This window comes from Oryctolagus cuniculus, chromosome 1, assembly GCF_051225735.1.
Source record: "Oryctolagus cuniculus isolate XC-2025 breed Fujian yellow rabbit chromosome 1, ASM5122573v1, whole genome shotgun sequence".
In the NCBI taxonomy this organism is placed as follows: domain Eukaryota; kingdom Metazoa; phylum Chordata; class Mammalia; order Lagomorpha; family Leporidae; genus Oryctolagus; species Oryctolagus cuniculus.
The window spans coordinates 234,225,522-234,248,157 of NC_142867.1; the positions used below are offsets into that span (position 1 = coordinate 234,225,522).

Consider the following 22,636-nt stretch of genomic DNA (forward strand, 5'->3'; position numbering starts at 1 on the left):
CCTGTCAAAAAAGAAAAAAAAAAGATTTATTGATTTATTTGAAAGAGTTACAGGGATAGAGGGAGAGACAGCTCTTCCACCTGCTGGTTTGCTCCCCTGGGGCCATAATGGTCAGGGTGAGCCAGGCTGAAACCCGTAGCCAGGAGCTTTGTCCAGGTCTCCCATGGGGGTGCAGGGTCCCAAGCACTGGGGCCATTAACAGGGAGCTGGATTGGAAGTGCGGTAGCTGGGGAATCGAACAGGTACCCATTTGGGATGTAGGCGATGGCTTTACGTGCTACACGGTGATGCCAGTCCCCAAAATAGGGATTGTAAGGTTTTATTTAGGGGGCCGGTATCCCATGTGGGCATCTGTTCGAGTCCTGGCTACTCCAGTCCCATCCAGCTCCCTGCTGATGTGCTCCAGTCCCATCCAGCTCCCTGCTCATGTGCCTGAGAAAGCAGCAGAAGATGGCTGAAGTGCCAGGGCCTCTGCACCCATGTGGGAGACCCAGAGGAAGCTCTTGTCATTGCAGCCATCTGGGGAGGGAACCAGCAGATGGGAGACCTCTCTCTATTTCTGCTTCTCTCTGTGCAGCTTTGTCTTTCAAATAAATAAATACATCTTTTTTCAAAAATAGGTTTTTTATTTGAAAGGTGGTGAGACAGATAGATATTCCATGTTATTTGAAAGGTGGTGAGACAGATAGATATTCCATTTTATTTGAAAGGTGGTGAGACAGATAGATATTCCACTGTTGTTGACTCCCCAGATGCCTGTGACACCCAGGGCTGGGCCAGGCCACACCCAGCAGCCAAGAAGTGGCAGGTTTCCCACATATTTGGGCCGTAGTCTGCCTCCTGCCACGTTCATTAACAGGAGGCTGTATCGGAACCAGAGTCGGGTTCCATCCCAGGGACTCCATCCGATAAGTGCCCTACGCGGTGGCTTGCCCCAGTGTCCCATAATGCCTGCTGCTTAGCGTTTCTGTGCGTTTGCTCTGAAGCTGCACTTGTGTGTCTTACGGTGGATTTCATTTTCCTGGGATTCTTCATTCCCAAGGGTTTATGTGTTGTCATGGGAGGAGGAGTGAGATGGTTTGCTTTGTCACCCACTGGGGCCCTGATCTCTCTCTCTCTTTTTCTTTTTTAAGATCTATTTATTTGAAAAGCAGAGTTAAAGAGAGAGGGAGAGATAGAGAGATCTTCCATCTGCTGATTTCATTTTCCAAATGGCTGCAACAGCCAGGGCTGGGCCGGACCAAAGCCGGGAACCAGGAGCTTCTTCTGGATCTCTCACGTGGGAGTAGGGGCCCCAGCACTCGGGCTCTCTTTCCCAGGCGCACTAGCAGGGACGTGGATTGTAAGTGGAGTAGTCAGGACTCCATCCCGAGTCCATATAGGATGCTGGCGCTGCAGACCGTGGCTTCATTGCCCGCCCCAGTGCCCTGATCTCTTGTGTCAGATAGTGGTGAGGGGCATCCACTTACTGTTCCTGCTTGTCAGGCACAGCGCCGAGAGCTTTGCACGTATGATTTCTTTTCACCTTCATAGTCCCAAGGACTTCTTTGTTAGCTGCATTTTAAAGATGCAGTGTAGAAAATCGGTATCTGCCAAACCTCTTTCCGAGTATAGTGAGGACAGATCAGGATTAAAACCCAGTTCAGAGGCCGGTGCTGTGGCATAGCAGACTTAGCCTCTGCCTGCGATGCTGGCATCTCATATGGGCACTGGTTCAAGTCACGGCTGCTCCTCTTACGATCCAACTCCTGCTTATGGCCTGAGAAAACAACTGAAGATGGCACAGCTGTTTGGGCTGTTGCACCCATATTGGGAGACCTAGAAAAAGCTTCTGGCTTCGGCCTGACCCAGCCCTGGCTGTTGGCAGCCGTTTGGGGAGTGAACAGCGAATGGAAGCTCTCTCTCTCTTTTTCCATTTCTCTCTGTAACTCTGCCTTTCAAATAAATTAAAATATCTTAAAAAAAAAAAAAAAAAAGTCTGCCTGCCGCCTGATTGTGCTGTCTCGTGGAGGCTCTGCGGGGTCTTGGGCAGAAGAGTGAATCCCAGAGGGAGTGGCCCTGGCTCCTGGATTTGTGATCCACCCATTCATCAGAGACTTGGTTCTCTCGGCAGAAGTCCTCCATGGGCAGTGTGTTCCGGCAACAGTCTGCTGAGGACAAGGAGGACAAGCCACCCCCACGGCAGAAGTTCGTCCAGTCAGAGATGTCTGAGGCTGTGGAACGAGCCCGAAAGCGCCGGGAGGAGGAGGAGCGCCGCGCCCGGGAGGAGCGGCTGGCCGCCTGTGCGGCCAAACTCAAACAGCTGGACCAGAAGTGTAAGCAGGCCCAGAAGCAGGTGGAGAAGGAAGTTCCCCGATCTCCGGGCGCTGAGAAGGTGTCCCCACAGGAGAACGGCCCTGCCGGCCGCAAAGGTGAGTGGGCCCTCCTGTCGCCGTCTGGGGTCCCTGCACTGTGGTCACTGTTCCTGCGGCTCACAAGCAGGTGACATTTGGAGCCATCGGTCACTAAGGGTTCAGACCTGGGTCCGGTGCCTGAGCTGTGACCCTGCTCCAGCTTCCTTGGCTGGCTGTGCTGCGGGTCTTACCTCTCTGGATCCTGTTTCTTGGTCAGTGAGGTGGGATGAATAGTAGGTGTCTGCAAGAAGTCTGTGGAAGATGGAATGAAAAGTATTTGCTGCAAAAATTTTTGAAATCTGTGCGTATGAGGATCTTCAAGAAACTTATGAAAATGCATATGTGAAAAACTGCATGAACTTAAGAAATCTTTTCACTAAAATTAATCTTTTGCTTCTATTTTCCAACAACATACATGAAGCATGTTACAGTTTCTGGCAGACAGATAGCAGCAGGCTGATTTTATCGTCACCACTGTGCCGTTACGACAGTTGCTAAGCAGAGATGCAAATGCCAGCACGACCTTTGACGTGGAATGAAGCCCTTCTGCCTGTTAGAGTGTGTGGTTCTGAAACGGACACAGCAGGCGGCTGTGAGAGACACTTAGCAGTGCTAGGCAAAGGAGATTTCCAAAGACCTGTGGGGCAGGCGTGGCTTGGATTGCACTCACAGAGGAGAAAGCAGGCATGCAGAGACTAAGTGGGCCAGATCACGTGGTCCTGGAGCTGTCGCGTTTGTGCGTGGAGTAGTGGATACATGGCCTGCCAGTGAGTTCAGGGCTACTCTGGTTCACCAGAGTCCCTTTAGATAAAACTTCTTCCCAGCTCTGCCACTGACTGACCCGAGCAGTTCACCTGACCTCCCAACCCTTACTTTTCTCATCTCTACAGTGACAGTGGGTGATGCCTCTTCAGAGTTTGATGGGAAACCAGTGAACTGGTGCCCGGGTCACGCTGAGCACAGCGCTGGGTTCAGTGGACGCACCAGTCTGCCATTGAGGACACGGCCACCTGCTGCTCAGCGTTGGCTGGGCTGAGCGTGGGAGCTCCCTACAGCACGTTTCTCTGCTTGCTTGTTCTCTAGGCTCCCCAGAATTCCCTGTGCAGGAGGCGCCCCCCGCGTTCTCAGAGGAGGCACCCACAGCCTCCCCGGCGGTGGCTCAGAGCAGCAGCAGCAGCAGCAGCAGCAGCGAAGAGGAGGCCAGGGAGGCTGGGTCCCCTGCACCGGAGTTCAGCAAGTACCAGAAGACCCTTCCTCCCCGCTTCCAGCGTCAGCAGCAGCAGACGCAGCAGGTAGGCGGCCGAGACACTTAGAGCGTTGTCACAGACGGACCTGGCTCCTGAGCTCACATTCTCTCTCCAGCTCAAAGACGAAACCAGGGGCAGCTGTTGTGGCGTAGCCGGTTAAACTGCTGCTTTGGACGTCAGCATCTTGTCACGGTTCAAAATCCTGGCTCCTCTGCGTCTCATCCAGCTTCCTGCCAGTGCGTCCTGGCAGGCAGCAGATGACGGCTCAGATTCCTGGGTCCCTGCCACCTCTGTGTTGCAGGCACCTGGGAGTGAACCTGTGGATGGAACACCACTCTTGTCTCTCTCTCTCGGTGTCTCTTATTCTGCCTTTCAAGTAGATGAAAGCAAACATTAACAAACAAAACCTAAAAGTCACCAAAAGGGAAGTCTGGCGTTGTTCTCAAAATGTGGTTCCTTTGGAAGATCAGCCCCGGCCGTTATTTATTTCGGCAAGTAACAGAGACCCTGGGAACGGACAGAGCTCTTCGGTGTGTTGGTCTACCCAGGAAGATAATGGTGTATGCCCTGAGCTCTGTTAGTTTAGCTGGAAAAGTAGTTGTTTGTTCAGAGCAGGATTAAGAGGAGCCGTGAGAAAGAGGCATGTCAGCTTTGGGTTCGGACACAGCTGTGCGGGCTTTGTGTCAGCAGCTCATGCTGGTGACGTAACTAGCCGTGCATGGGTCTAGAGCGTCAGGTGTGTGCCGTGCGTGGGCCTGGAGCGTCAGGCGTGTGCTGTGCGTGGGCCTGGAGCGTCAGGCGTGTGCTGTGCGTGGGCCTAGAGCGTCAGGCATGTGCCGTGCATGGGCCTGGAGCGTCAGGCGTGTGCTGCTGCAGCTGTGGATCTGCCCTTGGTGAAGAGGGCTTTGTGCAGTGCCACGTGAAAGTTGGTTCCTCTGCCCCCCCATCGTTGGTGTTTTGCGTTTGTGCCCTGCAGAAGGGGTGACAGGCTGCAGATCCCGCCCAGCTGGCGGCCCTCAGTGGCGTTTGCTCACCTTGGAGTAGCAGGAGCCTCGCGCCTGGCTGGCCCTGCAGCTAGCAGTGTGGTAGATTGCTACTATCAGTAATTGAAAATGTTCTGCAGTGTGTGTGTCCTGGAGAAACAGGGAAGGTTTAAGCCTTTTCCAGCTGTCTTGTTTACTCTCCTCCAAACCCTCCCCTCCCCTCCCCTGGGCTCCTAGAGGGTGTTGAGGGGCTGCCCTCCTTCTGCAGCGCTGTACTGTGAGTGAGTACTGTGCAGTAACTTGCTGGCTCGGAGCAGGATTGTGGATGGGGAGATCTTTGAAGTTACCATGCCAAGTGCGGCAGTGACAGTTGCTCTAGGGAACTCTTCGTAGGGGTCGGGGAGGCAGTGATGAGGGAACCCTTCCTTGGGCATAAGAGGAAGTCAACAAACGCCATGGTGGCTCCTCTGGTTGAGTTCCCAGGGCCTGGAGCCTAGCCAGGAGGAGGTGCTGTTGGGTCGAAGCCAGCAGCCTCCTGTGTGGCCTGGGAGAGAGTAGCTCAGTGGTCTGACTGAGGAACTCCGAAACGGTGCTGTGAGTGTCCGCGAGGACGCCAGCCCAGGGCAGCCTCAGGCTGCCAGGCCTCTGCTGGCACAGTGGAAGCCCTCCTGGGCTGGCGGCCTGGCTCAGCACTCACGTAGCTCCTGGGGTGGTGCAGGTCTGATCTTTGTGCCTGTCCATTTGTGTAGCAGACATGCTGCCTTGCAGCGGTGGTGTTGGGACAAGGCTACCACAGTGAACTGGACACGCACGGTCTCTTACAGTTAGTCAGGAGACCGGCAGCAGAAGGTAATAAACTGTTGGTGGACCCGGCCTCGTGAGGGGTTTATGAAGGCTGGCAGAGGGGCATTTTTTTAAGCTGGAAACTTTGGTTTAGGGATAGAGGGAAGAAGGGCATCACAGAGATTATGGTCTCCCCAAGCCTGATGTGGGCAGGCAGGGCTGTTGTGAGCAAAGGGCAGTTATGGGAGCTGAAACCAGAGTGGCAGCTCGGGCAGGCTTTGGGAGGACCCTGTGGGTCGCGTGTGGCTGCCCAGGTTCCAGGCTGGTGTTGTGGGTCGCGTGTGGCCGCCCAGGTTCCAGGCTGTTGTGGGTCGCGTGTGGCTGCCCAGGTTCCAGGCTGTTGTGGGTCGCGTGTGGCCGTCCAGGTTCCAGGCTGGTGTGGGTCGCGTGTGGCCGTCCAGGTTCCAGGCTGGTGTGGGTCGCGTGTGGCCGCCCAGGTTCCAGGCTGGTGTGGGTCGCGTGTGGCCGTCCAGGTTCCAGGCTGGTGTTGTGGGTCACGTGTGGCCTCCCAGGTTCCAGGCTGGTGTTGTGGGTCGTGTGTGGCCGCCCAGGTTCCAGGCTGGTGTTGTGGGTCGCATGTGGCCGCCCAGGTTCCAGGCTGGTGTGGGTCGCGTGTGGCCGCCCAGGTTCCAGGCTGTTGTGGGTCGCGTGTGGCCGCCCAGGTTCCAGGCTGGTGTGGGTCACGTGTGGCCGCCCAGGTTCCAGGCTGCTGGGTGGAGAGCAAGGACTTCTGAATCTGGGCCAGCGCCTGGCGTGGGTGTGTGAAAACGATTGCCCCCATTGAGGTGGTGGCTGTGGAGCAGGAGAGGCGGCCAGCGTGCCGACAGTCCCAGGAGAGTGCTTGGCTGAAAGGGAAACCTAGCCTGCTCGTGTAGCACAGGTCTGCTTGGGTGCTTGGGTGGTAATGGGGTGCTCTTCCGTCGAGCTGCGGGAGGGAGCCCAGCCCGATGGCGGGCTAGAACACAGTGGGGTCTCCCCTTGTAGCACTCGGGTGCTGTGCTCTGCCCCCGTCTAACCAGCTCGTTTTCTCCTGACCAGGAGCAGCTGTACAAGATGCAGCACTGGCAGCCTGTGTACCCCCCGCCTGCCCACCCGCAGCGCACCTTCTACCCGCACCACCCTCACATGCTGGGCTTCGATCCCAGGTGGATGATGGTGCCTTCCTACATGGACCCACGGATCCCACCCACTCGGACCCCCGTGGACTTCTACCCCTCAGCCTTACATCCTTCAGGTGAGCCTCGTGGGCTGCTGGGCCACACCTGCAGCGTCCGAGACAGTGTAGGTAGTGGTTAAGGGTGTACCCACCTGGAGTCCAGTCTGAGATAGTGTAGGTAGTGGTTAAGGGTGTACCCACCTGGAGTCCAGTCTGGTCTTTTATTTAAAGTCCGAGTTAGAGAGAGAAATCTTCCATTCACTGGTTCACTCCTCAGGTGGCTGCAGTGGCCAGGCCTGGGCCAGGTTAAAGCCAGGAGCCAGGAGCTTCATGTGGGTGTCCCACGTGGACGGCAGGGGCCCGGGTGCTTGGGTCATCCTCCTGAAGTGGAGCAGCTGGCACTTGAACGGGCGCCCATATGGATGCCGGCCAAATGCCAGCCCCCCTCTGTTCATTCCTCATGCCTTCTTTTTGATTATTTTTTCCCATTGACTAGCTTTTCCCAAGGTTCCCAATGCCTTTTAAAAAGTATTTGTTTATAGGCCGGCGCAACAGCTCACTAGCCTAATCCTCTGCCTAGCGGCGCCGGCACACCGGGTTCTAGTCCCGGTCGGGGCGCCGGATTCTGTCCCGGTTGCCCCTCTTCCAGGCCAGCCCTCTGCTGTGGCCAGGGAGTGCAGTGGAGGATGGCCCAGGTGCTTGGGCCCTGCACCCCATGGGAGACCAGGAAAAGCACCTGGCTCCTGGCTCCTGCCATCGGATTAGCACGGTGCGCCGGCTGCGGCGGCCATTGGAGGGTGAACCAACGGTAAAGGAAGACCTTTCTCTCTCTCTCTCTCTCTCACTGTCCACTCTGCCTGTCAAAAAAAAAAAAAAAAAAAAAAAAATTTGTTTGTGCTGGAGCCGCGGCTCACTAAGCTAATCCTCCGCCTTGCGGCACCGGCACACAAGGTTTTAGTCCCGGTCGGGGCACCGGATTCTGCCCGGTTGCCCCTCTTCCAGGCCAACTCTCTGCTGTGGCCAGGGAGCGCAGTGGAGGATGGCCCAAGTCCTTGGGCCCTGCACCCCATGGGAGACCAGGAGAACCACCTGGCTTCTGCCTTTGGATCAGTGCGGTGCGCCAGCCGCAGTGCACCGGCCGTGGCGGCCATTGGAGGGTGAACCAATGGCAAAGGAAGACCTTTCTCTCTGTCTCTCTCTCTCACTGTCCACTCTGCCTGTCCAAAAAAAAAAAAAAAGTATTTGTTTGTGTTTCTTCTTTTTTTGTCTTAACTTGCATTTTATTTCATTAATTTCTGCTTTTTTGCCCATTTATTCTCTATTTCCTTTGAAATTATTCTGTTCTTTTTCTCATGTCTTCAGTCATTAATTTCTGGTTTATAAGCTTATATTTATGGATTAATTTCTAACATAGTTACTTTGTGGTCAAGTATACAGTCTGTCTGCTAAAGGCTAGGATTTATTTATTTTTATTTATTTATTTTTTAATTTTTTGACAGGCAGAGTGGACAGTGAGAGAGAGAGACAGAGAGAAAGGTCTTCCTTTGCTGTTGGTTCACCCTCCAATGGCCACCGTGGCCAGTGCACTGCAGCCGGCGCACCGCGCTGATCCGATGACAGGAGCCAGGTACTTATCCTGGTCTCCCATGGGGTGCAGGGCCCAAACACTTGGGCCATCCTCCACTGCACTCCCGGGCCACAGCAGAGAGCTGGCCTGGAAGAGGGGCAACCGGGACAGAATCCGGCGCCCCGACCAGGACTAGAACCTGGTGTGCCGGCGCTGCAAGGCGGGAGGATTAGCCTAGTGAGCCGCGGCGCCGGCAAGGCTAGGATTTAAATGGTCAGATAGTAAATCTTTGGCCTTGATTTGTCTTGTTCAGTTTCGCTGTTGGGGGACAGAAGCAGGCGTGCATTCTACTCGATGAAGTTGCCGGAGAACTAATTCCTAGTCCTGTTCTCTCCAACACTCCAACTATTTCTACTTTTTGAAACGTGTATTCTGTGTATTTGAAAGACAGAGACAAGCAGGTGATCAGAGAGAGCCCCATTCTGCAGCAATGACAGCTGGAATTGAGCCAGGCCAAAGCCAGGGGCTGGGAGCTCCATCCGGGTCTCCTGAGTGGCTAGCAGGGACGGACTTGCAGCCCCCCAGGGCACACATTAGTAGGAAGCTGAAATTGAGAACAGAGCCAGGATCGAAACCCAGGCACTCCGATATGGGATTCAGGCATCAAAGTGGCTTCGTAACTGCCACACCAAACACCTGCTCTAATCATTTTATTGTCTACGAGATTTAATTTTAGTGACTGTGTTTTTAATTACCAGCATTTGTTCCTCCACTGTGTTGTCTTGTGTTTCTCTTGCGTTTTCAGTTTCTTATTTTAGGCTTCTAGTCCCAGTGGGCATAACCGTCCAGCAGTGAACGATTGCTCTGTTATCTGTCCTTGCTGGGGAGGGTCTCACAGAGCTCTCAGGGGACCACTCCCCACAATTGTCTGCTCATGCTGGGTTGCACGTTCAGTCTCAGTAGTTTTTTCTGTGGGGATCCCGTATGATATGATTTGAGGGCATATGTATTCCCTGGGAGTTTGATATGTTTTCTTTTTGTGTCACTCTGCCTTTCAAATGAACAAATAAGTCTTAAAAAGATTGATCTTCCTTCCTCTGGTTCACTCCTCCAGATGATCACAACAGCTAGAGCTAGGCCAGGCCAACTCCAGGAACTCCGTCTCAGTCGCCCACATGGGCGGCAGGGACTTGGGTCCTTGGGCCATCATCTTCTGCCTTCCCACATGCATTGTCATGGAGCTGGGTCAGAAGTTGAGTGGCAACCTAACCTGCTGCACTACAACCCCTGCCTCTTTATTGCCAGCCTAGAACCACCTTTTGTATTAATTTGAGAGGTTCCTGGGCCATTCTGGGAGGTAGGAATCTGAACTGTGCTCTCCTCCAAGTCACTGTGAAACCAAGCATGTGGTTTTGAATCCCCCTCCCCTTTTCTTTTCTTTGTGACCTTGACCCTAGCTAAGACAGAAAAATTTCCTAATCAGTACCCTGTACCAAAGGGCACAGATTTGGGGGCCAGTGTTGGCATAGCAGGTAAAGCTGCTGCCTGCCGTGCCGCATCCCATTTGGGTGCCAGTTCATGTCCCGGCTGCTCCACTTCTGATGCAGCTCCCTGCTGCTGGCCTGGGAAAGCAGTGGAAGATGGCCCGAGGGCCTGGGACCCTGCTACCCAGAGAGGAGAGAGAAAAGAAGCTCCTGGCTCGGACTTTGCCCTGGCCCAGCCCTGGCCATTGCAGTCACCTGGGGAATAACCCAGTGATGGAAGATCCCTCCCTGCCCCTGTTACTCTGACGTTCAGATAAATAAATAAATCTTTTAACAATAACAAAAAACACATTTTTGTGATACACCTTTTAAGGGTGTGGCCCTTACCGTGTCCTGTTTTTTGAAAAGGCAGACTGACAGAGACAAAGAGGTCTTCCATCTGTTAGTTCAGTCCCCAAATGGCTCCAATGGCCCGTGGTGGATCAGGCTGAAGCCAGTAGCCAGGAACTCCTGTCTGGGTCTCCCATGTGATTGGCAGGGACCTAGCTAATTTGACCATCTTCCACTGCTTTCCCAGGCACATTAGCAGGGGGCTGGATTGGAAGTGGAGCAGCCAGGACTTGAATATGCACTCACATAGGATGCCAAAGTTAACCCACTGCATCAATGATGCTGACCCTACTTTAGGAGGTCTTTTTGTTTTATTTGAGGGGCCGGCGCTGTGGCACAGTGGGTTAACGCCCTGGCCTGAAGCACTGGCATCCCATATGGGCACTGATTCTAGTCCTGGCTGCTCTTCTTCCAATCCTGGGAAAGCATTGGAAGATGGTCCAAGTCCTTGGGCCCCTGCACCTACGTGGGAGACACGGAAGAAGCTCCTGGCTCCTGGCATCGGATCGGCGCAGCTCCAGCCGTTGTGGCCAACTGGGGAGTGAACCAGCGGGTGGATGACCTCTCTCTCTCTCTCTGCCTCTCCTCCCTCTGTGTAACTCTGACTTTCAAATAAGTAAGTAAATCTTTAAAATAAAAGATTTATTTATTTGAAAGGAAGAGTTACAAAGAGAAGGAGAGAGAAAGCTCTCTGCTTCATTCCTGTCTTCCTCTGGGAGACCCAGGTGAAACCTCGGACTCCTGGCTTCAGCCTGGCCGTTCCGCCGTCTGGGGAGTCTCCCAGCGGAGGGGGACCTCTGTGTCCTGCCGCTTGCAGATAAACACAGAGTCTGATGCTTTTGTCCAGCATTTTTGTGGTAGGAGGGCTTTTCAAGGTCAATCATACTACCAGAAACGAGGAGAGGCATATAGTTTGTAAAATGCTTAATAATGGTAAGTAATCCAGGGCTGCAGAAGGGCTGTCCACCACCACTTCCAGCAGATTGGCTTTGTGTTTGCGTGTGCATCAGTAGCCTCTGAACAAAAAGTCCCATGCTAAAGGAAAGCTTCAGTCCCCTGGCCTGGTGCAAACCATTATCCCAGCTGGATTATCCCGGCTCAAAGAAAGAACAGCCAGGGCTGGTGTTCTGATGTAGTGGGTAAAGCCACCACCGCCTGCAGTGCTGGCATCCCATAAGGCTGCCAGTTCTAGTCCCGGCTGCTCCACTTTCAATCCAGCTCTCTGCTATGGCCTGGGAAAGCAGTGGAAGATGGCCCAAGTCCTGGGGCCCCTGCACCCATGTGGGAGACCCGGAAGAGGCTCCTGGCTTCGGATTGGTCCAGTTCTGGCCGTTGGCGGCCATCTGGGGAAGTGAATCAGTGGATGGAAGACATCCCTCTCTCTCCCTCTGCCTATCTAACTCTACCTTTCAAAATAAATAAATCTCTAAAAACAAACAAAAAAGAACAACCTTGTTTTTGGCCTTGTTTTACCGTCTCCTCAGTTCACCCACACAAAGGTGCGGAGTGCTGCTATCAGTCTTGGGGGTAGAAATACAAGGGGAGAAAGTCCCAAAGTCTGTTTCTAAATCTTGCAGGGATCTTGAGTCAAATACATGCTACCTCATTGTTCCTTCGAAGTTCTCTGGGAGGTAGTGTGTCTCCCTGCACAGAAATTCTCCTTGCTGATTGACCAGCCCTGGCCAGCCTTCTGGCCAGCATTGACAGACTCTAACAGGAAATGTCCAGCTTTTGTTGTCAAGTTTTATGTGACATTCAACACAGAGGTTCCTCATCTGGGAGCCCAGAGTGGACTCTGGGTCTTTGAACAAGTGTGCCTTCGAAGCTTCTTGGGTCAGGAAAGACAAAGAGCCTGTGCTGATGCGGTGCGTGTGCTGTGTGCGCGTGACAGTTGGCTCTTTGTTTGCTCTGGGCCTGCGCAGGGCTTTCTGAATGGGATAATGTAGATGAGTTCTTTGCTTTCTTCAGGACTGATGAAACCTATGATGCCGCAAGATTCCCTGAGTGGGACTGGCTGTCGCTCCGAGGAGCAGAACTGTGTGCCCTCGCTCCAGGAAAGAAAAGTGACTCCCATGGACCCAGCCCCTGTGTGGAGCCCAGAGGGCTACATGGCCTTGCAGAGCAAGGGCTACCCACTCCCCCACCCAAAGCCGAGTGACGCTTTGGCTGTGGACCTGCACGTCAGGTGAGATGCCTTCAGCTGCAGGAGCAGCGCAGGCCGGCGAGGCCCCGGGCAGGGGCGCTGTCCTGGGAGACGCCCCGCGGGGCAGCCGGGCTCCTTTGGCAGACTCGTGTGCCCCTGGGGTAGGAGTGTGGGGAGCACTGCTTGGCTGCTTGGTGTGGGGGGCTCCTTCTGATGGTGGGACGGAGACTGCTGGGGGCTGCTGCAGTGCGGGCAGGTGGGGCTTGCTGGTTCCTGTGGAAGTCAACGAAGCCGGCCCGAGCGCCCGACTCTCACCGCCTCTGCCAGGCTCCAGCGCACTCTGCACCAGGGGACTGCTCGCCCCTCTGTCTCCAGGGCGGCCCGCTGAGCCCACCTGGTGGCCGCTGCCTTCTCCACGCTCACGGACTACAAGGTCACCACCGCCATGGCCCGGCAGCTCTGAGACGTGTTGAAAGATAGAGCAAGTGTTGGTGCTTGTGGTTTTTGGTTTTTGTTTTTTAGTTTTTTTTTTTTTTTCTTTTTTCTTTTTTCTTTTTAAAACTAAGCTCTGTGTTGAGCATGGAAGCAGGAACCACGCTCCACCCCGTTGACTGGTGTTTCTGGTTCCTTTTCAGGAAGGAAAGCTCTTACTGTGCCTCACCCGGAAGGTCAGGGGGCGTAAGTGCCCCGCGCACTCTCCTTGAGGAGAGAGCGGAGGAATACTTGAGTGCTTTTGACAAGAAGGCCCAAGCAGACTTTGACAGCTGTGTCTCCTCTCAAAGAATAGGCCAGGAGCTTTTGTTTCCACCCCAAGACAATGTTCAGGAAGCGGGTGCTCCTGCGGGTCACGCCCAAAACCTCAGGCGCTCCCCGCTGCAGCCCGACTTTGCCCCTGCTGAGAAAAAGCCCGAGTACGGCAGTTGGGACGTTGGTCACCAGCCAAAGGCCGCTGACACAGCCAGCGCTGCTGACCAGGAGGCCACCCAGGAGGCGTCGTCCTGCAGCGTCTCCTCCTGGGAGAAGGAAGGGAGCCCCGGCAAGCCGCCGTCCTCGGAGCCTGAGTGGGCCCCCGAGCCTCGGGGCGCCAGCAGCCAGCAGCAGGAGCAGCCAGGCCGGACCCGGAGGTCGGGCCCCATCAAGAAACCTGTCCTGAAAGCCCTCAAGGTGGAGGAGAAGGAGAAGGAGAAGGAGCTGCAGAAGCTCAGGCAGGGCCCCGGCGAGGACAGCGCCCGGCTGGCCAAGGCCAAGGAGCCGCTTCCCCAGGGGGAGAAGGACGAGGAGGAGGAGAACGACCCCTCCCTGGCCAACGCCTCCCCCTCCACTGTGGAGGCCAAGGGCTCTCCCCGTCCAGGTCTTGGCCATGAGGCCAGTAAATTGGAAGATGACGAGAAGCCCGACAAGGCGTGGGAGGCCAGACCCTCGCGTGAGCCCAGCGATGTCCCCCCAACAAAGCGGAACAACTGGATCTTCATTGACGAGGAGCAAGCCTTTGGGGGCAGAGGGCAGGCCCGGAGCCGGGGCCGTGGATTCAGAGAGTTCACTTTCCGTGGTCGGCCCACTGGCGGAAGTGGAGGCAGTGTTTGTGGCGGGGGGGTCCTGGGGGCGCGCGGCATCTACGGCAGCAGCCAGCGAGGCGGCCGGGGCCGCGGCCTGCGGGACTTCACTCAGCCAGAAGAGTGCCCCCGAGCCAAACCCCGGCGAAGGATCGCCAGCGAGACGCACAGCGAGGGCTCCGAGTACGAAGAGCTGCCCAAGCGACGTCGGCAGAGAGGCTCCGAGGCCGGGAACGAGGGTCTGCTGCCAGAGCGGGAGGAGAGCGCCTTGAAGAGAGACTCCTGGCGCTCCAACAAGACCTACTGCGAGGACCAGGGGGCGCTAGATGCCAAGAGCCGGGGCCCTCGGGCCTTCGGGCGCGCCCTCCCACCCCGGCTCAGCAATTGCGGCTACGGGCGGAGGACCTTCCTCTCCAAAGAGCCTGCCCACTGGCAGAGCCGAAGCGCGGGCTGCTCCTGGCAGGAGTACGGCTCCGACGCAGGTGGCGCCCGGCGTGCCTCTGACAGAGACTACGTCCCCGACTCCTACAGACACGCCGACGTGTTTGGTAGCAGGGCCTTGGAGGACGGCCGCTTGGACGACAAGAGGTCGTCCTTCTTCCAAGACGACCACGCAGCTGACTGCGAAAACGCCGAGATCCGGCCTTTCCGGAGGAGGCGCCCTCCACGCCAGGACAAGCCGCCTCGCTTCCGGCGCCTCCGGCAGGAGCGAGAGTCCTTGGGCCTGTGGGGCCCAGAAGAGGAGCCCCATCTGCTGCCAGGGCAGTGGCCGGGCAGATCCAAGCTCTGTCCTGGGGACCAGAGTGGTGCCGGGGGCCGCAGGTCCCCCGAGCTCTCCTACCAGAACTCCTCTGATCATGGCAACGAGGAGTGGGAGACGGCCTCCGAGAGCAGCGACTTCAGCGAGCGCCGTGAGCGCCGCGAAGGCCGCGGGGCTGGACCTGCGCCCCTAGGGGATGGAGGCCTATGCGGGGCCGGCTTGGGGGAGAAGAAGGAGATGGCCAAGCGCAGCTTCTCCAGCCAGAGGCCCCAGGGGGACAGGCAGAGCCGCAAGCTGGAGCCGGGAGGGTGTGGGGAGAAGCCTGCTAGGCCAAGTGGTGGTGAAGCGTCCCCCCGCTACGAGAGCCAGCAGAGCGGGACACCTGTGAAAGCTAAAAGGTAACGCGAGAGCTCCTCGGCCCTCTGTTGTCCCCGTTGCTCAGCAGCACTGACCCCATGCATGCTTGCCCGCCGCGTGTCAGGCGCCTGCCGGACCGTCGTGTGTGAGAGTCTCATCACTCGCTCTTGCATCGCTTGTCTGCCTCTCGTGGTGTGTTTTTGTTGTGGCTTGACAGACTAAAACTGACAGTAGAGTCCCCCACCCCCAGGGATCCTCTGCAGCTGCCGTCCCGAGAGTTCAGCCTCCGTGTGTGTCGCAGGGGCCGTTGAGGGCTGCTGCTGCGTAGGGCCTCGCCTGGTGTGGAGCCTGGCAAGCACCGGTCAGTCCACCAGCTTCCTCTGTGCCTGAGCTGCTGCCAGGCAGTGTGCCGGCTGCTCGCGGCTGGCCTCCTGGCTGCACGAGCCGGAGGGGGTGGCTGGCGCCTGGCAGTGCTGTTTGACAGGGCGGAGCGGCAGCGCGGTACAGGGAAGACGGACGGCTGTCACCCAGCAGGCCCAGCAGGGGCAGTGGGGCTTGGGCTGCCTCAGGCCCGTGAGTGTCCCTTCTGTGGAGTTGGTGACTGGTCTGTGCCTGGTCGGGCTCGCTGTCCACAGGCTGCCCGTATCGGGCGAAGGGCTCACTGACGTGTATACTAGGAGCCTCGGACAAGGGGGCGCCAAGGCCTTCACTGCCCTCGGGGCATCCTAGGAGGGTGCTCAGAGTTCTGCCCTCCTCAGAGTTCAGGGCACAGAAGCCGGGGTGGTGGTCCCCTAAAGACAAAGCCATTGGAGCCCTGGCTCCGTGCTGGCCAGCTGTCCTGGATGAGAGCAGAAGGGTCATCCCTTTCCCTTCTGCCGTAGAGAGAACAGAAGCACCGAGGCCTGGGAGGGGGTTGGAGGAAGCGCCACTGTCCCCATGGCAGGGAGAACCGTGCTCAGCAGTGCGTGGGTGGCCGCTGGCCGCATGTGTTGGTGCACGGCCATACTGGCCGGCCAGTCCTGCCTGATGAGAGCTGGGGAGGGGACTGGACCCAGGTCAGCTGCTGTGTCTGTGTGGGCCACGTGCGTATGTAGTTTCTCCTTCCTTCCCGGACTTGGGTTGTTTCTGAGTTCACAGGAGCCTCTTTTTTCTTTTTAGGTCCCCAGATGAGGCCTTGCCAGGAGGCCTTAGTGGCTGCAACAGTGGGAGTGGCCACTCACCCTACGCCCTGGAACGGGCCACCCGTGCCAACTCTGCTAGTCCTGAAGCCACCAGTAAGAAGGCGGAGAAGGAGGCTACCCTGGCTGTCCAGAGGGCCAGTGAGCAGGGGGAGGCTCGGAAGCAGTTTGACCTGAGCTATGGAAGTGAGTGTGGCGCCCACCCCTCCTTGTGGAGGGGAGAACCCCAGCAGAGCCGATGCCCCCGCAGTCTCGGGGTGCTGGGTTTGGCCTTTCAGGAAGCACTAGCTTCTGAGAGCTGCCCTAGCGCCTGCTCAGACCTTGCTGGTTCCCCGTCACCTCCCTGCTGCTTAGGAGCAGAGCTGGGATGCAGGTCCGCTGTCGTCTTCCCTGGTGCTCAGACCTCTGTCCCGAGAGCGTGCGCAGCTGCTGCCTGCGCTGAGCCTGTCCCTGGCTCTCGGGCACCTGCTGTGTTGGGCAGTTCTTGCTTTCTGCTGAGCGCAAACTCTCTTCCTGTGACATCTTGGTTCAGCTGCCATCATGGAAAATTGTGGGTCCAGCCCTGGGGAGGAAAGTGAGGTCGGCTCTGTGGTGGGTGAAGGCTTCATTGAAGTCCTGACCAAGAAACAGCGCCGCCTGCTGGAGGAAGAGAGGAGGAAGAAGGAGCAAGCCGTGCAGGTGAGGTGGTGCAAGGCGAGGGGGGCTGAGGGGTGGAGGGTCTGAGGAAAGCCCGAGGCAGAAGAGAGGGAGAAAGAGCGTTTGTTAGGCCTGCATCACCTCCCGGCGTCTGCTGTCAGTCTCTCCTGTGCGGGGGGAGCTGGCCGACTCTCGGGCAGGGTGACTTGGGTCGGGTAGTGGCGGCTGAAGGGCGGCCTTCAGACCCAGTCAGTGGCCTCGGCTCCAGCGGCACGCAGGTCAGCAGCCTGTGCTCCCAGTCGCCCCGTGGTGGTGCCCCGACACATCAGGCATGCCGGGCTGCGGTTTGGGTGCTGGGACTTCTCCGAGCTCAGGCGGGCTGCAGCGCCTTTTCCCCCTTAGGTGCCTGTCAAAGGTCGAGGCCTTCCCTCCCGCATTCCTCCTCGGTTTGCTAAGAAGCAGAACAGCTTGTGCCGCGAGCAAGGTGACGTGACCATGCCCGGCAGCAGCCTGGGCACCGAGATCTGGGAGAGCAGCAGCCAAGGTGAGAGCCGCTGGGCTCAGCCCCCGGGGCCTTTGCTTAGGAATGGCTGGGTGGGTGGGTGGGTTTGATTGATTTGAAAGGCAGAGTGATCGGCAGAGGGGGAGGCACAGGTGTTCGTCCACTGGTTCATTCCCCAAATGGCTACGATGGCAGGGGCCAGCGATCCAGAACTCCATCGTGGGCTTCCAGAGCATTCCCGGGCCTGCGTTCCCTGGTGCAGCTCGAGTGTTGAATGCTTCCTAGCACTGTTGGCTGCTTCAGCTCCGAACAGATGCGACATTTTACTTCCCTGAAGTTGGAGGAGCAGAGCATCCAGTGTGTGCGCGGTGCCCTGGAAAAGGGTGAGCCCACAGCTGGAATGTCTCAGCGAGCTGGACGCACTCTCTTTGCCCCCTCTGTCATCCGTTCTCCTTTCTTATGGAACAGCAAGGACGGCTGGGCGGGGGACCAAGGACAGGAAGGACAGTCTGTGAGACAGCCTCCCAAAACATTGTTTTGGAAGTGCAAGCCTGAGACCAGAGTAAGGGACCCTTACATTAAAAACAAATCTTCAGGGTCCCGGGTGGCTGCCAGCTAAGCCTCCACCTACAACACCGGCATCCCGTATGGGCACTGGTTTGAGCCCCTGCTGCTCCACTACCAAACCACCTCCCTGCTGTGGCCTGGGAAAGCAGTGGAGATGGCCCAGTGCTTGGGCCCGGCACCCATGCGGAGGCCCCGAGGGAGCTCCGGACTCCTGGCTGTGGCCTGGCCCAGCCCTGACCTTTACCACTGCCTAGGGAGTGAACCAGCAGGTGGAAGACCCGTCTTCCCCTCTCTCAGAAACTCTGCTTTTCAAAATTTTCTCATATCCAAAGCTGGCTTTCTGGTAACTTGTTATAAAACACAAAGTCCTTGTAATAGAGCTGACTCTTCTTGAATGCCCTGTACTGTGAGCCCTGAGGGTAGGAAGGTGAACGGAAGCCATCCGGCACCTCCCCGGGAATTCGGAAAGATCATTTATTTGTGGCTCATTTTATGCAGAACAGCCAAGTGTCACATGACTGCACCCCTGGCCCATGTGACAAATACCAAAGCCACTGGGTTCTGGGCCTGGCTTCTTACTGTCGCGATAGAGGCCGTCCTCGCATTCCTGGTGAAACCGCAGTTCCTGCACTTTCAAGAGCAGTAGGCAGTGCACAGTCGCCACTGAACGGAGGTGCCGCAGTGGTTGATAAAGCGCTGGTGGCAGTACCTGCTGTGGAGTCTGAGTGGGGTGGGTTCCCTGAGTTCCCGCCCGCGGGGTTGGCTGGGGGTGTGTGTGACTGCGCAGCCGGCCCCTGGCCTGCTCTGGGTGTTTTCAAAATAGCCCATGGGGGTTGTGTGCAGATGCTTTTCTCTGGGCTCGAGACCATGGTTTTTGTCAGAAGGGGCCAGTAAGCTAAAGGTCTAAGCAGTACATACCTGGGTCTTCAAGAAGCACGCGGCTTTAGAAAGGCTTGATTTGGGGGCCGTTGGCTATGGCCTAGCGGTTGGGGCCGCCTCCTGCAGTGCTGGCATCCCACATGGGTGCCTGTTCAAGGCCTGGCTGCTCCACTTCCCATCCAGCTCTTTGCTGTGGACTGGGAAGGCAGTGGAGGATGGCCTAAGTCCTTGGGCCCCTGCACCCACGTGGGAGACCCGGAGGAGGCTTCTGGTTCTTGGCTTCGGATCAGCTCAGCTCTGACCATTGCGGCCAATCGGGGAGTGAGCCAGCAGATGGAAGACCTCTCTCTCTGTGTCTGCTTCTCTCTGTGTGTGTAACTCTTTCAAATAAATAATTAAATATTTAAAAAAAAAGAAATAGTTAATTTTAAGTCAAGGGTAGGGAATGTCTGGCCCATGGGTCATATAAATAAGTAATATCTATAGCAGGCCGGTTTTTAAGTTGATAATTTTGTATGACCCATAAATCACGCTATAAATATCCAGACGGCATAGCAGAAAAAACGCCTCCCCTCCCCCCCGCCCCGATTTAAGTGACACAAGCATCAGCCAGCAGGAGGAGTGCTAGCGAACCGGGCGAGGTGAAGGCAGAACTGCTGCTGTGTGGACTGACAGCTCAGTGATGAGACACTGAGGCACAGCGAGTGGAATCTGTGTGTTGGGGAGTTCGGTGACGCTGTGGGTGCCGTGTGTCGTGCGTGTCACCTGCCGAGGGCAGGGCAGGGTGGCATGGGGGCCGTGCTGCGCCGTGTTTATGACGGGCGCCTTCCCCCGGCAGCGCTCCCCGTGCAGGCTGCAGCCAGTGACTCCTGGAGGAAGGCCGTCACCGCGTTCAGCAGCAGCGAGCCCGGCGCCGCCGAGGTGAGTGTGCTCGCCATCCACGCACTGCCTTCTCAGCCCACTGAGCCTGGGCCAGAGGCCATTGCCAAGCCCTGGCCCGTTGGCTGTCTTCAACCTTGATTTCGAGTCTAACGTGAAGTGCCTATGAGAGGGAGAAAGAAAAGGAAGAGCAAGGGAGAAACACACTCCGGGTAGGGAGTGGGATTGAGGGCCTCTTCTGAGCTTGATCTTGGTGGTCACTCAGTCTGGCTTGGGTCACGAGTGGAAGGAGTTTGGCAGTCTCGGTCTAGGGCTCATGACCGTCTCGTGCTAGGAGCTTGAGCAGGGTTGGTGCGTCCAGCCATACGTGTGTTGTCAGGCACCGTTGGTAGCGGGGACCCAAGCAGGGCAGGTGGTTGGGGGGTGATGGATCTCAGTCTTAGGCTCAGTCTTGCTTTCTGGAGGAGCGTGTCATGGAGTTCGGGGCTCAGGGCTCTAACCCATTTTGTGCTCTGCACAGCAGGGTTTTAAGAGCAGCCAGGGAGATAGTGGCGTTGACTTGAGTGCCGAGTCTCGGGAGTCATCTGCGACCTCCTCACAGCGCAGCTCCCCGTATGGGACTCTGAAACCAGAGGAGATGAGCGGGCCCGGCCTGGCGGAACCCAAGGCCGACAGCCACAAGGAGCAGGCTCAGAAGCAGTCTGAGCAAAAGGTAACCTGGAAGTTTCCTTCACGGTGGCCAGGGCCTGGGCGGAAGGGGCCATCATCTTGTCTGCCCTGATTCCAGGGCACTTGGAAGCTCCAGGTTGGGGCTCTTCCAGTGCGTGTGTCTCAGCCTCTGCTTTTCCATCAAGGATTCAGAACAAGGCTCAGGACAGAGCAAGGAGCACAGACCAGGACCCATCGGCAATGAGCGTTCTCTGAAAAACAGAAAGGGCTCGGAGGGGGCCGAGCGGCTGCAAGGGGCCGTCGTCCCGCCTGTTAATGGGGTAGAGATTCACGTGGACTCCGTGCTGCCTGTGCCGCCCATTGAATTTGGAGTCAATCCAAAAGTGAGGCTTTGATTTGTTTCTCTCTTTCATCTGATGCTTGGAAAGGCAGGGCTTTTGTCAGGGTTGTCTCCAAGAAAGAGCAGGAGATGGGGACTGAGCTGATAGAAGGGCGAGCGCGTTGGCCTGCAGTCAGGGATGGGGCAGGTGCCGCTGGAGCGCCTCGCGGGCCTTCCTGGTGCCAGTCAGGCTCGCAGGCCACCCACGGCGGGCCGGGAAGGGAGGTCAGGCGGCTCCTTTCTCAGGTGCGGTAGTCCTGTGGCTGTTTCGGGTGAATGCTGTTTGGTGGGTTTTGAGTCGTTGTGACCGTGGGATCACAGTGGTGTGTGCTGGGGGAGAGTGAGCCACGGGGTGTCAGTGGCTCTGTGCCTCTCTTCCAGGACTCCGATTTCAGCCTGCCGCCTGGTTCTGCCTCTGGCCCTGCGGGGAATCCAGTTGTCAAGCTTCAGGATGCCTTGGCCAGTAGCGTAAGTCTGTGCTTCCTCTGCCAGCTCTGCTTGTCCTGCTGGCGGTCCCTGGGAGACAACGAGACAGGGCGAGCTTCGGAGTCAGGAGTGGGGATTCCGCCTCTAGCCTGCTGCGTGTCCTCCCCCTCTCCCCCCAGGCTGCTTTACAGGTTCCGCAGCCAAGTCTTGTAATCCTCCCAGTGGGGATGGTGTCGGTCTTGAGGTCTGGCCTGTAGGGCTTTCTTGGAGCCCGCAGTGTTCCGTTGCACCAGTTCAGCCGTGACTGATGAAACAGGTCTCTGTCCTGTCCAGCGAGCGTAGACGACGCCTCCTCGGGAGGCCTCTTTGCTCCTCGAGGGTCCTCACAGTCTGCAGCTCCACCGTGCACTCAGGAGCAGAGAGGTACAGCTCTTGTGGCCCCAGCTCGGCTGTCACGGTGGCATTCACTGCTCTGTCCTCACTGCTTGGTGCTCAGTCGACCTGCGGGTGAGTGAGGGTCTCGGGGCAGCAGCCCCCAGAGGATTTCAGGAAGGGATGCTGCTACAGAGAATCTAGATGTGGGACAGAAAAGGTGCCGTGGTCACGCGGGTGTGGACTGTGTGACTCAGAATCATGTAGTATACCCGGCAGAGGGCTGCAGGAAGATAACCTGGCTGTTTCCTTTTCGGTCTCTGTCATCAGAGGCCCTTTTCTGTCTCCTGGGGGCTGCATGACAGCCACAGCGTTCCCTCTCTGTACCCCAGGGTATCTGCAGGCCTGTGCAGTGGCCGCTGTGCTGGGAGCCGGTTGCTGGGACATGACTGCCCCTGTCTGGAGGGCATGGGGACGGGTGGGCGTCGTGCTGGCTCTAGCCCGGAAAGGGACAAAAGCCACTGTCTACAGGACACGGGCTCCAGCTTGTGGGTCTTGGGCGCGCGTGGTCGAAGCAGGACGTATGTGGACCAGCTGCGTCTGTCCTCCGCTCCGGGTGTGTCCCACGGCTTCTTTCCCCCTCCAGGCAGGGTTAACACAGAGTATCCCCATCCTCCGGCGGGAGCAGCACGTCCCGAGGGCCATCGGCCTCTCCCCGATGTCCTTCCCCACCGCCGACCTCACTCTGAAGGTAACACAGCCCTGAGCTGTGCCAGGGCCTCAGCCGGGTGGAGACTGGAGGAGGGAGCCCCCTTCATGCTGTCGCCGGCATGTGTACTGTCCATGCCATCCCCGGTAGTGATTATCGTCACCCGCTTCCTTCCAAAGATGGAGTCTGCGCGCAAGGCCTGGGAAAACTCCCCCAGCTTGCCGGAGCAGAGCTCTCCGGGGGGGGCTGGCTCGGGCATCCAGCCTCCGTCCTCCGTGGGTGCCTCCAGTGGGGTCAGCTACAGCTCCTTCGGTGGAGTGTCCATGCCACCCATGCCTGTGGCCTCTGTTGCACCTTCTGCTTCTATACCAGGTATTGTCGTCCCCCGATCCCCACTCAGGCCACAGGAGCCTTCTCCGTCCATTATCCAGAAAAACCTTGGGTGCGCAGTCCTGAGCCCTACCTCTGCCTTGACCTGAGTGTATAGAAGTAGGGGTCATGGTCACAGCCTCCACACACTTACTTCTCTCCCCTGAGTGGCCCAGGCAAGGCGCACCTCCATGC

The 22,636-nt window shown here is 57.3% G+C and overlaps 1 protein-coding gene across 18 annotated transcripts in view; it reads left to right on the plus strand.

Annotated features, from left to right (window-relative positions):
• Positions 1-22,636, plus strand: part of PRRC2B (proline rich coiled-coil 2B) — an 85,244-nt gene that overhangs the window by 51,655 nt on the left and 10,953 nt on the right. For 9 of the 18 annotated variants that reach the window (XM_051835389.3, XM_051835385.3, XM_051835384.3 and 6 more), the window contains 14 exons: positions 2,114-2,411; positions 3,477-3,685; positions 6,505-6,700; positions 12,032-12,248; positions 12,842-14,917; positions 16,035-16,240; positions 16,587-16,732; positions 17,093-17,234; positions 19,477-19,559; positions 20,038-20,229; positions 20,372-20,569; positions 20,947-21,033; positions 22,010-22,114; positions 22,252-22,444. In XM_051835389.3, the coding sequence (XP_051691349.3) occupies positions 2,114-2,411; positions 3,477-3,685; positions 6,505-6,700; positions 12,032-12,248; positions 12,842-14,917; positions 16,035-16,240; positions 16,587-16,732; positions 17,093-17,234; positions 19,477-19,559; positions 20,038-20,229; positions 20,372-20,569; positions 20,947-21,033; positions 22,010-22,114; positions 22,252-22,444 (4,348 nt within the window). Of the gene's footprint in view, positions 1-2,113; positions 2,412-3,476; positions 3,686-6,504; positions 6,701-12,031; positions 12,249-12,841; positions 14,918-16,034; positions 16,241-16,586; positions 16,733-17,092; positions 17,235-17,387; positions 19,050-19,476; positions 19,560-20,037; positions 20,230-20,371; positions 20,570-20,946; positions 21,034-22,009; positions 22,115-22,251; positions 22,445-22,636 lie in introns of those variants that run through there. The other 9 variants (XM_051835387.3, XM_051835388.3, XM_051835394.3 and 6 more) reach the window with 5 other exon arrangements.